We start from the raw sequence: 15384 nt of genomic DNA on the forward strand, positions 1-15384 counted from the left end.
GCTAAAAGGCAGCTAAGTTTAGGAGAGGTCACTTACTTTCACTTTTCTCCACAGGAACTTGTTTTCAAGTTCCTATGAAGAAAGGATGCTCTAGAGGAATGGAGGTCCTAGGGAGTTTGAACTAGGTAAAAGCTCAATAGGCCGGTATGCCGGAATAGACTGAGCAAACAGGAAAGCGACTACAAAGGCTTTCCATGTTGGGATGCCTGGAAGACATGCTGAACAAACAGGAGAAAACAACAGGGCTCTTGATGCAGTAGAGAAGCCTGAGGCCTTAGCAGCCCCTTCTGTGATGCTAAAACCTAAAGACTTTTGTTGTAGGACTTCTAAGTTTTATTAGGGCTCTGAAGAAAGAGCCTTTAAACCCGCGCACCAGTGCTCCTTTTAGAAAGCTTTATTAAAGGGAGATATACTGCTGCTAAGTAGAATGATTGGCTTCTCCTCAGCTACGTTGTTTAAGTCACCTCCTAGTTAGCTCATTAAGGAGATAAGGAGGAACTGAAGCAGGCCATAGAAATACCATGCCCAGCCACAAGGGACTTCTCAGGAGGTGATGGTGCCCCTTTTACAGTAACTAAATGTTCTCCTGTATGTCTGAGTTTGAGATGAAGGTTGTTTAAAAAAGTTTCCATAATAGAGTTAGGAAAAAATCACTGGTATGCCATTTCCATACTCCCCAGACTGCTTCTGTGGCAGCTGAGCCTTTATGACATTCTCCATTTTGGTTCTTTTCTGTATCTCAGGGCTCACATTGACTGTCTCTCAGCTCCAGGCTACTTAATCCTAAATGATCTACTGATGCCTGTCTCAAGAGAACCAGATGATGTGGAAAAAAATCAATTAAACCAAACTCATGGGCTATGCTTGCAAGATTAGGACTTTGCAGCTGCTGTTCAGGGAAGCTGATTCATCCCTTAGGGTATGTCTACACTACCCCGCTAGTTCGAACTAGCGGGGTAATGTAGGCATACCGCACTTGCAAATGAAGCCCGGGATTTGAATTTCCCGGGCTTCATTTGCATAAAGCGGGGCGCCACCATTTTTAAAACTCCACTGGTTCGAACCCTGTGCAGCGCGGCTACACGGGGCACGAACTAGGTAGTTCGAACTAGGCTTCCTAGTTCGAACTACCATTACTCCTCATTCCACGAGGAGTAACGGTAGTTTGAACTAGGAAGCCTAGTTCGAACTACCTAGTTCGTGCCCCGTGTAGCCGCGCTGCACGGGGTTCGAACCAGCGGGGTTTTAAAAATGGCGGCACCCCGCTTATGCAAATGAAGCCCGGGAAATTCAAATCCCGGGCTTCATTTGCAAGTGCGGTATGCCTACATTACCCTCCTAGTTCGAACTAGGAGGGTAGTGTAGACATACCCTTACAGAGTTGAGGAGCAGAACCTCAGTTGATACATTTTGTCATATCTCCACTGAGACGATGGAACTCTGAAAATTTACACCAACGGCAGATTGGCCCACTTGTTTTAAGGTTCTTAGTTTTTTCATGGTATGATTAGTGGCAAAGCAAATCTGAGGTTCCATTATTCTGCATCAGGCCTCATCACCTGAATTAAAGGGAAAAAATGGGAGCGTAAGAATAATAATTCCTGTTACACTCACAGAAATAAAAAATAATCAGTACACTGTAGTGAGAAAGGAAAAAAAAATGAGGGGAAAATCTGGCATATTAAAACAGAGTTGTGGTAGAAGCCAAGGTGAATGGAGATCAAAGAATTCATATAATCTTTAGAACTTTCAGATTGATACAACTGATTACAATAAAAAGGTTGTGATTATGTGATAGAAGTATTTCAGGGCACAGATAGTCTGTTCAGCTTTTGTTCACTTGTGGATGGTTTCCCTGATTAATTAATAGAAGTTCTGTACTTTGAAAAAAAGTTCTCTAGTTGCTACAGCAATAAGGCACTCTATCTAGGTAACTCAATAGAATCGATGAATAATAAATAAGGTCTTGATTTGTCTTCATTGCTGCAGGTATGTGTGAATTTCATCTCTTTGATAAGGGTAGCTGTGCCCTTTTTCAATGTTGAATTCAAGAGAATTCAACGTTTGGTTGCATTCACTTGGGGTGATTTAATAAGAATCTGTAAATAGAAAACATCAGTAGCTAATACTGTATTACAGACTGGTGGCAAGTAAGTTTCCCTAGTGTTGACCAGACTTTTGAGAGTTAAGTACACAATAAGTTTGAGCATGTAATAAAAAGTCATTTTGAGTTATTTGATGGATTAAAAATAACTCCTGAAAAATGCTTTGATTGTTCAAAAACATTATTTAGAAAAATACTCATGTATCTCAAAAGCAGCAAGAATTGTTTTTTCCAACTATAAAATAAGCAAAAAAACCCTTTGCTATCATGCAGAAGCTCAAGACATTTTTGCCCAAAATAATAGGATTTTTCTTAGAAAAAAACCTTTAGCAACCTAAACAGAGGGCTTTATAATGGAAATGGTTTCTTAATGATAGGTTGCATTTGAAAATATACAGGCGGATAAGTATGAAGTTGGAATGGAATTAATGCCCTCATCATAACACATCCTCTTGAAGTTCAAGTAGTAGTTCAGAATTAGTATGGGATGTGGCTATGTACAATATGCTCATCAGTAACATCTGTTGGAATGGACTACCTAAAGATTACCAATTAGACCACACTACTTCCTGCTTTCCCATGACACTGGCAGCCTAGTTAACTATTTTTGTACTATTTTTGTTTTATTTCTGTTACTTGCACAGTATTTTTCAAAGCACATTTTGTCCAGAAAATATATGTGGAGAACTTTAATTAGAATCTGATTTCTTATAAAAAGAAACAGAAAATCTAGGAACCTTTATTAGGTTCTGCTAGGATTTAATGTTCTAGAGGAAATGTAGTATTTTATTCCTTTGGGATTCTGTAAATTGCCTCTGGTACATTGACATTTTCCCTGTGGATTTTACTGTAAAATAATTAAATTTTTGCCTATATCTGTTTCTGAAATGTAAGTACTTTGAATGCCAAAATGAGACACCTCAAAAATCTTGAGCCTTTGTTTGAGTAAATTCTAATAAAATTGTAGTATCTGTCAAAAGTAATCTAGTAATAATAATTTGGATACTTAGCTTAATTTTGTATATTAGTTCAAAAGATGAACTTTAAAAATAAAATTGGGCAAGAGCAATTTAGTAACCTAAATAAAGCAGGCACCTTCTTTTTTGAAGAGAAAGTGTCCACCTGAATAGCAGTGTTGTAAATAAGTCATATAATTGTACAAAGTGAAAACAAGAGGCTCTTCATCTGTTTGAGTGCTGCTAACAAAAATAAAAAGTTATTTAATCATGGACAACTTAGAAGAGGCAATGTGTTGGCTAGAGACCCTTTAATATTTTCTGATTAAAAAATAGAATCAAGGTAATTAAGCTTTATACATAGAACAGCTAATAGATTATATAGGATGGGTTCCAAATATAAGGATTTTATGAGCAAGAAATTGAAAGAAATGCTTCTGTGTTTAAATATATTTTAATGTAAAAAGTAAATCTTGTGTTTTTAATAATATCTAATAAGAATTAAGGAATCTATTTGCAAGTATCTACAAGATAATAAGGTGATAGGGAATACTCAGCGTGGATTTGTCAAACCAACCTGATAACTTACTTTGACAGGGTAACAATCCTGTGTTATATCTAGACTTTAGTAAGGCTTTTGATACAGTCTCGCATGACTCTCATTAACAAAATAGGGGAATGCAACCTAGATGGAGCTACTATGTGGTGGGTGCATTACTGGTTAAATAACGGTTCCCAGAGAGCAGTTAGGAGTGTTTAAACAGTCTGGCTGGCCTAATGGGTAGGGTTCTGCTGGGATCAGTTCTGGGACCAATTCTGTTGAATATCTTCATTAATGATTTAGATCAGGGGTTCCCAAACTTTTTGACACGGGGACCAATAAATCCATTCACGAACTTTTGGAGGACCGGTAATGTTCATTTGCATATTTGCATTTTCGTTAATCAAATGATGAATATTCAAATAAGTTGTTTCTGATCCTCCCCAAACCCCCCAATGCCAGCTTCAGCAAAGCTTTTGATATGGTCACCCACAATATTCTTGTCAGCAAGTTAAGGAATATGGATTGGATAAATGGAGTGTAAGACAGACAGAAAGCTGGTTAGACCAGGGTTTCCCAAACTTTTTACTTTAGTTGGAACCCTTTTATTTCAATACTGCTTTTTGCAGCCCAAAAATATAAACACATAAAAAACAAACTGAGAAAATACCAGACATATAACATGTCTGGTATGTTCTCATTAGGGAAGTTGTATTATTACTAGATGTATCAGTTTGTAGTTTCGAACTGCCTGGCTGGTAAATGTGCTCAGACTGCATGAGTGTGTCTACCAGCCAGACAGTTCACAACTACTTGAGGGGTGTGTGTGTGTGGGGGGGGGACAATAGAATCCCCGGGCCGGACTAACTCGTGCTTTGTGCTTTGCGGGGGGGAGAGGGCAACAGGGGTAGCGTCCCAAGATCTACATATGGCCGGGTCAGTCCCACTCCCCGCAGGCCCATTCATTCCTCCCTCCTGTTCCCCCCGCTGTGCCTCTGGCCAGCCCCACTTCCCCAACCCCCTCCCAGGCAGCCAGGTCCCCCCCGTTTCTCCTCCCAATCTCCCTTGGCCAGCCCCGCTGCCCGCATCCAGCCCTCCTTCCGGCGGCCGCTTCTTCTCCCCCCCCATCTTCCCCGGCCAGCTCCCTGCCCCCAACCTCACACCCCCCGGCAGCCCTGCTTCCACCAGCCCCCCAATCTCCCCAACCTGCCCCGGTTCCCCCATCCAGTGCTACTTCCGGTGGCCAGCTCTCCCGTCCTCCTCACCCCAGAATTCCCTGGTACCTGCACCTTCCCTTAGCCCTGCACCCTCCTGGTGCCTTCCCCTTCCCTTACTGCTCCTGCCCCCTTTGCCCTCTCTTTCCCACCCCCTCAGCACTCTCTGCCCCATCCCCTCCTGCCCCTCTGTTCCCTCACACATCACTTGCTCCATCCCCACCTCTCTCATGCCCACCTCTTCTTTCAAGCCTTCTCCCAGCACCTCCTCCTCCAGCCCCCAATGTCCTTCCCCTCACTTCTCCTCTCCCAGCATCACTCTGTCCCCCCTCCCACTGACACCTCCCCTCCTGCCCTTTCCCTCATTGTCTGCACTTGGCCCCCTGGCATTTGTCTCTCTCTCGTGCACTCTGTCCCTTGGTGCCTTCTCCTCCCAAGCCCCTTCTCCATCCACTCCTCCCCCTCCGTGCAAGCCCCCCGCCACCTCCTCCTTGCCTCCGCCTAAGCCTGTTCCCTACCTTCTGCCTTCCACATTGCGGGGCCGGAGGCCGCCGGAACCAGTGTGGCCCCGCCACGTGCCTCCGAAGACTTTTAAAATCCCGGGCCATGACGTCACGTCATGCCCGGGCATCCTCCCCGCCCACATGCAACGCTGCACATGGGCAGCAGTAGGCGGTGAGAAGAAGCCGCGCACGGCGGGGATGCTCTGGGGGTGGGGGTGGAAGGACGTGCGGGGGGCCAGTGCCAGGCAGAGCCGGGGGAGAGACCCAGCTCCACATATCGGCTCTGTAACTCATCAGCATTTCCGGGTTCAGGGGCGCGGGGTCCGAATGGGCCTAAGGCCGGTAGCCACCAGGCATGCTGAGGCCCGGTATTTTTTTCCCGCAGCCCGATACCGGGCCACGGCCCATAGTTTGGGAAACGCTGATTTAGATAATGGCATAGAGTGTATACTTATAAAGTTTGCAGATGATAAAAAGCCAGAAAAAGTTCCAAGTACTTTGGAGGATAGGATTGTAATCCAAAATAATCTGAACAAACTTGAGAAATTGTCTGAGGTGAATAGGATGAAATTCAGAGAGGAGAAATGCGAAATACTCCACTTAGGCAAGAACAATCAGTTGAACACATACAAAATGAGAAATATCTGTCTAGGAAGGAGTACTTGTGGAAAAGTATCTAGGAGCCAGAGCGTACCACAAGCTAAATATGATTCAGTAGTAGGGATGTTAAACAATTAACTTGGTAAACATACCAGTAGGCATGAGGCTTACTGGTATGCTTACTGGTTAACCTGCCTTTGCTGATGAACTCCGGTGATGGCCAACCATGCCTGACCAAAGCAGCCTTGGCCCTGGAGGGACCAGTGGGAAAGACAGCTGGACCTCATGGCAGCAGTGGGACTGACAACAGAACCCCGTGGGTCTGGGTAGCAGGCTTTGGTGGGTAGCCAGGCAGCAGGCCCTGAGTTAAAACAGTTATCTGTTTTAGCCTCTCTAGGCAATGATGTAACACTGTTGCAAAAAAGGCAAACTTCATTCTGAAATGTATTAGCAGTTGTGTGGTGAACAAGACACACAAAATCATTCTTCTCTATTCTGTGCTGAGTAGCCCTGAGCTAGAGTATTGTGTCCAATCCTGAGTGCCGCATTTCAGGAAAGATGTGGACAAATTAGAGAGGGTCCAGAGAAGAGCAACAAAAATGATTAAAGGTCTAGAAAATATGACCTATGCAAACAATTAGGTTTGTTTAGTCAGGGAAAAGAGAAGACTGAGAGGGGAGATGATAACTTATTATTCTCCTTATCCTCAGAAGACAGGACAAAAAGCAATGGAATTAAATTGCAACAAGGTAGTTTAGGTTGGACATTAAGGGTGCTTAAGCACTGAAATAAATTGCATAGGGCAGTTATGGAATGTCCATCATTGGAGATTTTTAAAAGCAGGTTAGACAAACCCCTGTTTTGGTCTGACTAACTGGTTCTTGGTCCTGCAATGAGTACAAGGAACAAGACTTGATCTCTCAAGGCCCCTTCTAGTTGGATGATTCCATTCTCAACAGTTATTAAGGCTGACATATTTTTAAAATCTAATACAGTTTCCTGTGCTTATGTTCATTTATATTTGCAATTTGCTCACCTTGGACAAAACAAAAAAACGAATCTGTTAATTTTTTTTTTATTGTTTCTAGTCAGTTTTGTTTTCAGGTTCTTGCAGTAGCACAATGTTGCAATAGCCAGATTGCAAACACCACTTCAATACATGCATATTCAAGACAGCACTTAGGCATGTGTATAAATCCCACCGATGTAAGTGCTGCCCTGAATGTGGATATCTTGCTTAACTGTGTCCCGCTCTGGGAATATTTGTTGTACTGGCAATTTTAAAAACATATTTGAGATACTTCTTTTTCAGTTTTTGTTTTTAACAATTTGGGTCAAATTTGAGCTTATCACATCGCTTTAAGCAGGGACGATGTGAAGAGAGGCATGGGGGCACATCCCCCCAGGCACCATGGATGGGTGGGACAAACCGTTGGCCAGCAATTGGGAGGACCAGAATCACTGGGTGGCCCTAGGGACTAGTGTGGCGGGGAGCTCGTGTCTGCAACAGAGGTGTCTCCCCTCCCCGCACTCACTGGCAGCAGTGGGGCATGCGGAAAGTGTCCCCAGCTTGCTCTGCAATCCTGGCCACGTTGCTTGGGGGAGGGGCGGGACCACCCTCACTCTCACTGACAGGAAGCGGAGTGATGCTGCTAAGGAAGCCAAGTGAGCTAGGGCCACATTGCTCCTCTTCTCCCGCTGCTGCCAGTGAATACGGAGGGACCAGACTCCTGCTGCTGGCACTGGCCCTGCCAGATATTGGGCTATATCAGTTGGAGACGGGGGCTGAGCCTGGAGTGGAGTGGGGTTGGCCCAGTCCTTCCCCATGCTGGCAGGGGTCACATGTCCAGTGGCCTTTCTGATCATCCTTCACCAGTCATCCCTGCCTTAAAGATTTGTGATTGGCGAACCACAAATCACTGTTCAGTCCAGACAATTATACATAAGCATTTGGTCTGGTCCTGGGTTCAGGTGTGGATTAGCTTTTAGTTGTTCAAAAGGGTATCCAAATTCTACATAGGAAATCTATCCAGCATTTTCTTTGGGTAAGAATTCATGTGTAATATTTAGATTTGGCCTTTGAAAAGTTTAACTGCACAGGCCATTGCCCGAAGTACACAGCTCTGGCAGAGCTTCTCCTCTAGCTGGACATTCCCAAAGCAGGTGTAATTGGGGACCACTTCACGTGCTTTAATCTCCTGGTTCTGAACGGAGTCCAGGCACTGCCCTGAGGGTGTGTGAATTCTCCTGTCTAGTATCCCTGCCTGGGAGCTGGCACCCACGGGTCAAACTGCCTCTCCCCTGGGACTAGTGCTGAACCCTCAGACTCTCCCATAGCCTAAGCACAGAGCTGTTCCACCAATAGGTGGCTGCCCCAGGCCCCATGCTTTTGGGGGCCCTACAGTGGCTGTCCCAACTGTCTCTGGACGGGAAGGGCCCAGGGAATTATGTGAGCCTGGTAAGAAGTGGCAACGGGGGTCTCTCTGCCCCTCCCTCCCCCTCACCATGGCAGCAGCAGACAGAAGGGCAGCCTGCTCTGCCTTGCCCTGCTGGCTTCTCCCGGCCTGTTGCTCTTGGCTTCTCAATGGCAATGGGAAGCAGAGCACCCTACCCCCAACCTGCTCCTGTTCCTACCACCTCAGGGAGCAGAGCAGGCTCCTAGAACTATTCATCTCCCATTGCCTGAGTGGCGAGTAGGGAATGGAGGTGAACCCTGCTGCTGCCGAGCCAGACTTTCATAAGTCCCTGGGCAGCGTTGCTCGGGGAGGTGGTAAGGAGGCGGGGTGAAATGGGAGTGAGGCTTGGGAAGGAGTGGAATGGGGCCAGAGCAGGGCCAGCAGTGGGGCGGTTGCCCCAGGCTCTTCTGCCTCCCCTCTCCTCCTGCTTAAGCACACTCTCTTCCAGAACTCATGTGTGTGCTTGGACAAACACACTCTGGGGACACCGGGGCACACAGTAGTGAAACCAAACAGACATGCAGGTTTTGTGCAGGATTATAAACACAGTTTACTCTTTACTTAGCAGCACAAGAGATATGCTGCTCTGGAAAAAATAATAAACTGGACTGTATCCATTTTCCTTTTCTCTGTTTTCTGTGGAAAGTTCTTTATGCTTAGGCAGTGTTCTCTGGTGGGCCCAGTATCCTTCTCTTCAGAGTCATGGAGACTATCTAGGTCAGCTAGCTTTCTCTGATTTTTGTTGGCTCCTTAGTTAAACCAGACCCCCTGCTATGATAGTATGCCTGTGTCTTTCTTCTGTCCAAAGCTTCCCATCCTACTCTGTCAATATCTGGTTTCTTTGTTCTGCTGCTGGTGATTTTCCACTTTGTACTTCACCATTTCTCTGCAGAAATATTTGGTCAAACTGTTTCCTCCCTCAGGTGAATTCCTTAGCATACCCATTGTTCAGTCAGAGCACAATGATTAAGGTGAATGGCTCTCCCCTATTCCTGGTCTGGAAGACCCTGTCAGCCAGTGGATTCTAGTTCATATAAAGGCATTCCATGATACAATTATTCTATGAAAACAATTTCATATAATCAACCAGAATTGCTAAGTTTGAAGACAGGTTCCTCAAGTTACCACTCTCACTTTTGTCCAAAATCTGCCCTGTTGAACTCATTGGGTTTGCATGGGTTATAAGTCAATGCAGAAATTAGCCTGTTGTGTTTTAATTTTTGAAGTGAAATTCAGTTTTTATGAAGTTGGAGAATTCACAATACTAAAAGTCTGAAGTATCAACAGTATCTCCAAAATTAATGTAGCACAGCCCACTTGTCCTCATACATTCCATGTTCTGGCCTCATTCCTGACACCGATTGGTCCTCCGTGAAAGGTAGTTACTTTATGTCTGTTCAATGTTCAATCTCTCACTAACATTGTCCAGGCAAAGCTAAGGTAGAAATGTAGAACTAAGCAAAGCACTGATTAAATTTCCCCCAAATGAGAGGGGAAAAAAATAAAAACCTACCTAAATCTTTCGCTAAAACAAAGTCATTATTTTTTTTCATTAACCTTTTAGAATTTCTGTCTGTTGTGCACCTCCGTACTTTCTGAATACATCTGATATACCACTTCATGAAGTTTTCTCCTGTATTTTTGACTCCGGCAATACCAAAAGTGCAGGAAGCTAAAGAAGTACTTATATTCTGTTCTCCCTCATACCAGTGTCAAGCCAAGTAAATCTTTGGAGTCAATGGAACTATTTTGAATTTACTCTGATATGACTGGGATTTTATGTGTTCCATAATCAGTACTTATGAGATTTTCAGCTTGATTTATCTGCTGTGTTTGTTCAAGCAGCCTCTCGTTTCAGGAAAGGTGGTGTGGGTGGTTGCATTGCCTAAGTCAGAAGCAAGGTTAATTAGGCAGCCTCTACTTTAAAAAATACAGGGGAAAGAGACTGAGAGAGAGCAGCTGCAATAAAGCACAGCAGTATAACTGCTTGAGGGGCCAGCATGCATGGAATTCACACAGACTGTACCAGCCTCCTCATATAAAAATGGATATTTATATTTTGGAGGAGGAGAAATATGTGTTTTGCTTTTCTAATATACATTTGTAAGTGTTCATTGGGGCTCTTTCTGTTTTGAAGTCAAAGGGTGAAAAGTGCCCCTGCTTCACTGTATTTCCACAGTGTTATGGCTTTATTTTTGTTTTGGGATAAAAATGCAGGTTTAGTTTGAGTGTTCCAAAACCAGATACCACTCTCTCTCTCTCTCTTTCTCTCTCTCGTAGGCAGGGTGCTGCTGTGCCAGGCAAACCAGGAGGGATCTCCCGTGTACAGTGCCCCCAGTTCACTAGTATACACATCCACAAGTAAGCCAGTGTTACGGCTCTTTTGTTTTGTCTTGTGGCAAAAGCCAATAAATGTGAATTAAGCCCCCTTGTAGATGTTGTTAAGGTAAATGTGATATTTATAAACATGTTTAAATAATTGTACAGGTAATTCAGTAACTGATTATTTACATCATCATCATTATAAACTGAAAATATTTTACTATACTGATCAAAAGCTTTGTAGTGACACTAATATGTGGAGTCCATTGCTATTGTGCTTATTCATAATTTTGACAAAAGCCAAATATTTTCTTTTAAATCTGACATGAGCACGAAATCGAAACACTTGTTTGTGTCAGGATGGACCTGTACGTGGAGATTTCCTTTAAATAATCCGGGATGAGAGGAAAAGTGCCTAAGACATTGACAATAAAAGGGAGGCTGTGTGCAAATGGGTACTGAATAAATGAACAACTGGCCCAATAAAAACACTAAAAGGTCTACTGGGACTGTGCATTTTGCTGGCCTCCATTTTTTTCTGCACATGCCTCTGGAATGGCAATGTAGTCCAAGCCTCTAAAATCCTACAGCAGGTGTAAAAACAATTCTGACAATACTGTGTCTTGAGATGATGAAGATGATGATATCAGTTCTGAATATGATCTGGGTGAAAAAGGGTGTATTGAGAGCAGTAGTAGTAATAGTGATTGTTACACTGATGATATTACTCAAATGTTCAAAGGAAAAAAAAACCACCATCATTTACTAAAATAACCCTTCAAATATCAAATTTACTATTACAAAGTCAAAAAAAAAAAAAAAAGAAAGAAAGAAAAACTTCCTGTTTGTTCTGGTAGACGAGTATCCTCTTTATGTGACTTGTCACAACATGATGAGCAGCAGTATCTTCTTTATATTCCTCAGCAGTTAGTTCTCCCTATACAAGATACTTAACTGTAGCTGTTTGGGGTCATTTTTGTCAGATGGTGCTCACTGCAGAGATGAAAGTAAGTGGGTGGGCACTGGTGCACAGCTCCAGCAAGAGTTGGCTGAGCTGAGGCAAAAGCCAGCAGGGAGCTATTTAAAGAACTGGCAGGAACCCGAATTGCAATAGGACAGTACCTGTAAGAAATTTTAAATTACTTTCACCTCTGACTCACTGCACCAAAAACTGCAAGTAGAGGAGTGACACCGATGCTACAATGAGGCATCTTTTCTGTAATAAATCAAATTAGACATCAGAATATCAGCGTTCTCTCTTAAAAAATGCATAGGAATGGGGAATTTTGATACTGCATCGTCACAGTTGTAAGCTGCTGTCTTGTCATTGGTGGTGAATAACACTATCACTATTGCTGCTGCTACTGTTACTATTAGATACGTATGTGCAATATCACCAAAGCAAGTGATTACCAATGAAGTAATTTAATATATATGACATATTCCAAAATAGGGGCAAATAGTTCAGAAATAATCTAATCACATTACTTTTAAACAGGAATATATCTAATGAAACACTCTATTGTATATTTGCTTCCAAATGCTCTTAGAATATTTTGAACTATGCCGTTTTTCCCAAGTGGATTTTGTTTTCAACAGTGTTATGCCTTGTATTATGTTAGAGATGTGAGAGACCTATCACATCAACTTATTCTATTTCCCTGCTATTAGAAGATTATTCCTTGCAGTACATATCTAGTGTTTTATCCTATTTTTTCAATGTCCCAAGTAATTGGAGCACTTTCATCAGAGAACTATCCGGTACCTAATTCATCTTACTGTTAGATGTTTTCCTGTGATTCACTGGTAATATTTCCTTTCTTAATTTTACCCCAAGATTCCAAGTTGTGCTCATGTTCTACCCTAAATAAATCCTCTGTGGTTAGTATTTACATCTTTCAAATATTTGCAGTGGAACTAAATCCTTAGTCATCATGTAGCCTAACTAAGCTTCATTTTTAGCTCTTGTTATCATCTCTTAAAAATAAATATCTCCACAGTAACTCAGCCAAGAGTTGTGGGTCTTGGAAAGACGGTATACTAATCAATTGCCACTTCTTTTCAATTAGGTTAGATAATCAAGGCTATGTCTACACTACAAAGAAAAGTCGGAAAAAGATATACAAATTCTGAACCACAATGTGTGTATCTTTTTACGCTTTTCTTCCAAAAAAGGCTTTTCTGACATTTGGCCCATCTACATGGGGCCAAATGTCAGGAAAAAAAAAAACCTCTTTCAGAACATCCCCTCTTCCTCAGAGAACATGGTTTATAGGGATGCTTACAAAATGCGTCTGCTTTTTCCGAAAAGCAGACGTATTCCTTGGACATGGCAGATATCCCAGCAAAGCTCTGCAGTGTAGACATATCCCAAAACACCAGCCCTTTCCAACTTGCCTCCCACTGGCCAGTCTTAACACAAAATGTCAGCACAGGGATTGCAACTAAAACTTTCAATATACGTCCTTATTATTTTGCTGAATCATTATGCATACATGCACTCATATTTGTTTCCCTTTTAGTAGTATTGACATACCATAGTTTTCTTTAAACAATTGTAATTTTAGTGCTGTGCTAAAATATTATTCTAAATATTATTGTTGTTCGACTACTTTAAACATCTTGTTGCTTATTTCTATAATTTTTTCAGTAAGGAGAAATAACACTCCTTCATATATATATATATATATATATATATATATATATATATATATATATATATATACACACACACACACACACACACACACACACACACACACACACACTGTATGCAATGGTGTCAATATAATCGCCCATAAATTTAGTTTAACATGTATTCATTGTGGCTAACAAGACTTATCTTTCTAATCTGATCCAAATCTATAAAATACTTTCCTAAAAACAGACTAGATACACATCAGAATTAACCCTAAGGAGCTTGACAATTATATTACTGTCATTCCATGTGGACAGCAGTATTGCAATCATCATCTTTCAATAATTTTTTAAGAAATGCGATTTGACCTATCTTTGCCGCCATTTGTTACTATTCATAGAAATAGGTAATATTTCAGGATAAATTTCAAAAAAATTTCCCCTTTTATATATTAGATGTTGCAAATTTGTTATCACGTTAAATACGGCATGGGTACAGTCATCTGAGATTTTCAGATGCCTGGGAGAACTGGTCACCATTAATTTTAATGGAAGTTGGAAATCCATATCTCTTTGGATACTTTGGAAAATCTCAGCCTCCATGTCTACAAATGTTATTGTCTTCAAACTAGCCTTTTAAAATTTGTGATCGCTAAAGTAAAAGTAAAAGAAAGAAAAATGGTGGTAAAATACTTTTCTCTTAGTTTGGTTAATTTTATTCTCCAGTGGGTTACTTTGTGAGCTAGTCTGTAGTAAGGGGCTCTCTCTGGAACAGTCCCACAAGGAAGAGTGCAGCTTTCGAGTCATGTTCTCCTTCTTGGTCTGTTTAATGCTCCCAGGAAGCATGTCGGCCTTTCCCAACACACTGGTGTAAGCACACTGATGGGTGCAAAGGGAGACAGAGCCAAGGCTGTGCTTCCCCCAGCCATCCTGCCTACTTGTGCAAGGTATAGGAAATCAGTCTACAGAATCTGCTTCTCTTGTACACAGGAACTGGTGTATAGCACAACTGCAGAAAGGAATTGTCAGGGCTGTTCCCCCTCTGGTACTCGAAGCACAGAACCTGGGGGCCTGTAAAGACCTTACGTATCTTGCCTTTATAGGCTCTTCTTACACAAAAACTCCTCAGAGTCACAGATGCACTGTCTCTGTGAGAAAGAAAGAAAGAAAGAAAGAAAGAAAGAAAGAAAGAAAGAAAGAAAGAAAGAAAGAAAGAAAGAAAGAAAGAAAGAAAGAAAGAAAGAAAGAAAGAAAGAAAGAGCTGCTACCATTACGTGATTTCACCCTAAAAAACAGGAGGGAACACTTGAATTCCTTCCTCAGGGGTATCCCAAACTCTTTTTGCCCCAAAAGAGCTTGAAAAAAAGAAAAGAAACAAGCTGCAGTCTCTGGTAGCAAGCAAATACACAAACAGCCCCTGTTACTTTCCAGGACACAAGAATCAAATCATCACCTCAAAAACAGTGATCTTTATTAACAGACAAAACATATACTTGAAATAGCATACTTGGTTGCTAGGTGTACAGAGCAGCTAAGTAAAACAAATCAAAACGCAGAGAAAATCTCTGGAAACTACTCTTAGATAGTGAATGGGGAGGGAAGGTATAGATTAACACAGAGAAGTTTAAACCAAACAACCATAATAAAGAAAAATACCCTGATCACAACTAGATACACGTTTCCCTCTACATATGATACAGGCTGATCAGTACCTAAAGGTCCAATTCACTTCCATGTCCAATATTTTTTATAGGCATGGTAAATTCTGACCCCTGCATCTGCTCTCTCCTTTTCTTAGAAATCCCTTCAAAGGAAGAGCAGGCCAGTATCTATATCCAGTTCAACTTTCAGCACTGTATCCCCATTGGTTCTTCTGGCCCCCTGCCAACACCCTTGCTAGCTACCTGAGTTTAACCTCTTAGTCACTGGGTGCTGATAAGCACTCCAGTCCATCACAGGAATAGAAGATGTGCCTTATTTCCCCTTTGTTTCTGTAGATTTGAGTATAGGATGGGCCACAAGCCGCATCTATATTAGGGCATATAATCAAA

General features: G+C 42.2%; 1 protein-coding gene across 36 annotated transcripts in view; it reads left to right on the forward strand.

Moving 5' to 3' along the window:
- The window catches only part of RBFOX1 (RNA binding fox-1 homolog 1), a 1623526-nt gene that overhangs the window by 1518427 nt on the left and 89715 nt on the right, over positions 1 to 15384 (forward strand). For 27 of the 36 annotated variants that reach the window (XR_016350706.1, XR_016350707.1, XM_089782268.1 and 24 more), the window contains one exon: positions 10655 to 10735. The exons of the other annotated variants lie outside the window; for them this stretch is intronic. Coding sequence is in view for 25 of the 27 variants with exons in the window: in XM_089782268.1 (XP_089638394.1) it covers positions 10655 to 10735 (81 nt within the window). In the remaining 2 variants the exon portion in view is untranslated. The remainder of the gene's footprint in view (positions 1 to 10654; positions 10736 to 15384) is intronic. 36 annotated transcript variants of the gene reach the window in all.

Source organism: Pelodiscus sinensis, chromosome 15, assembly GCF_052426305.1.
Source record: "Pelodiscus sinensis isolate ZL-2025 chromosome 15, ASM5242630v1, whole genome shotgun sequence".
Lineage (NCBI taxonomy): Eukaryota > Metazoa > Chordata > Testudines > Trionychidae > Pelodiscus > Pelodiscus sinensis.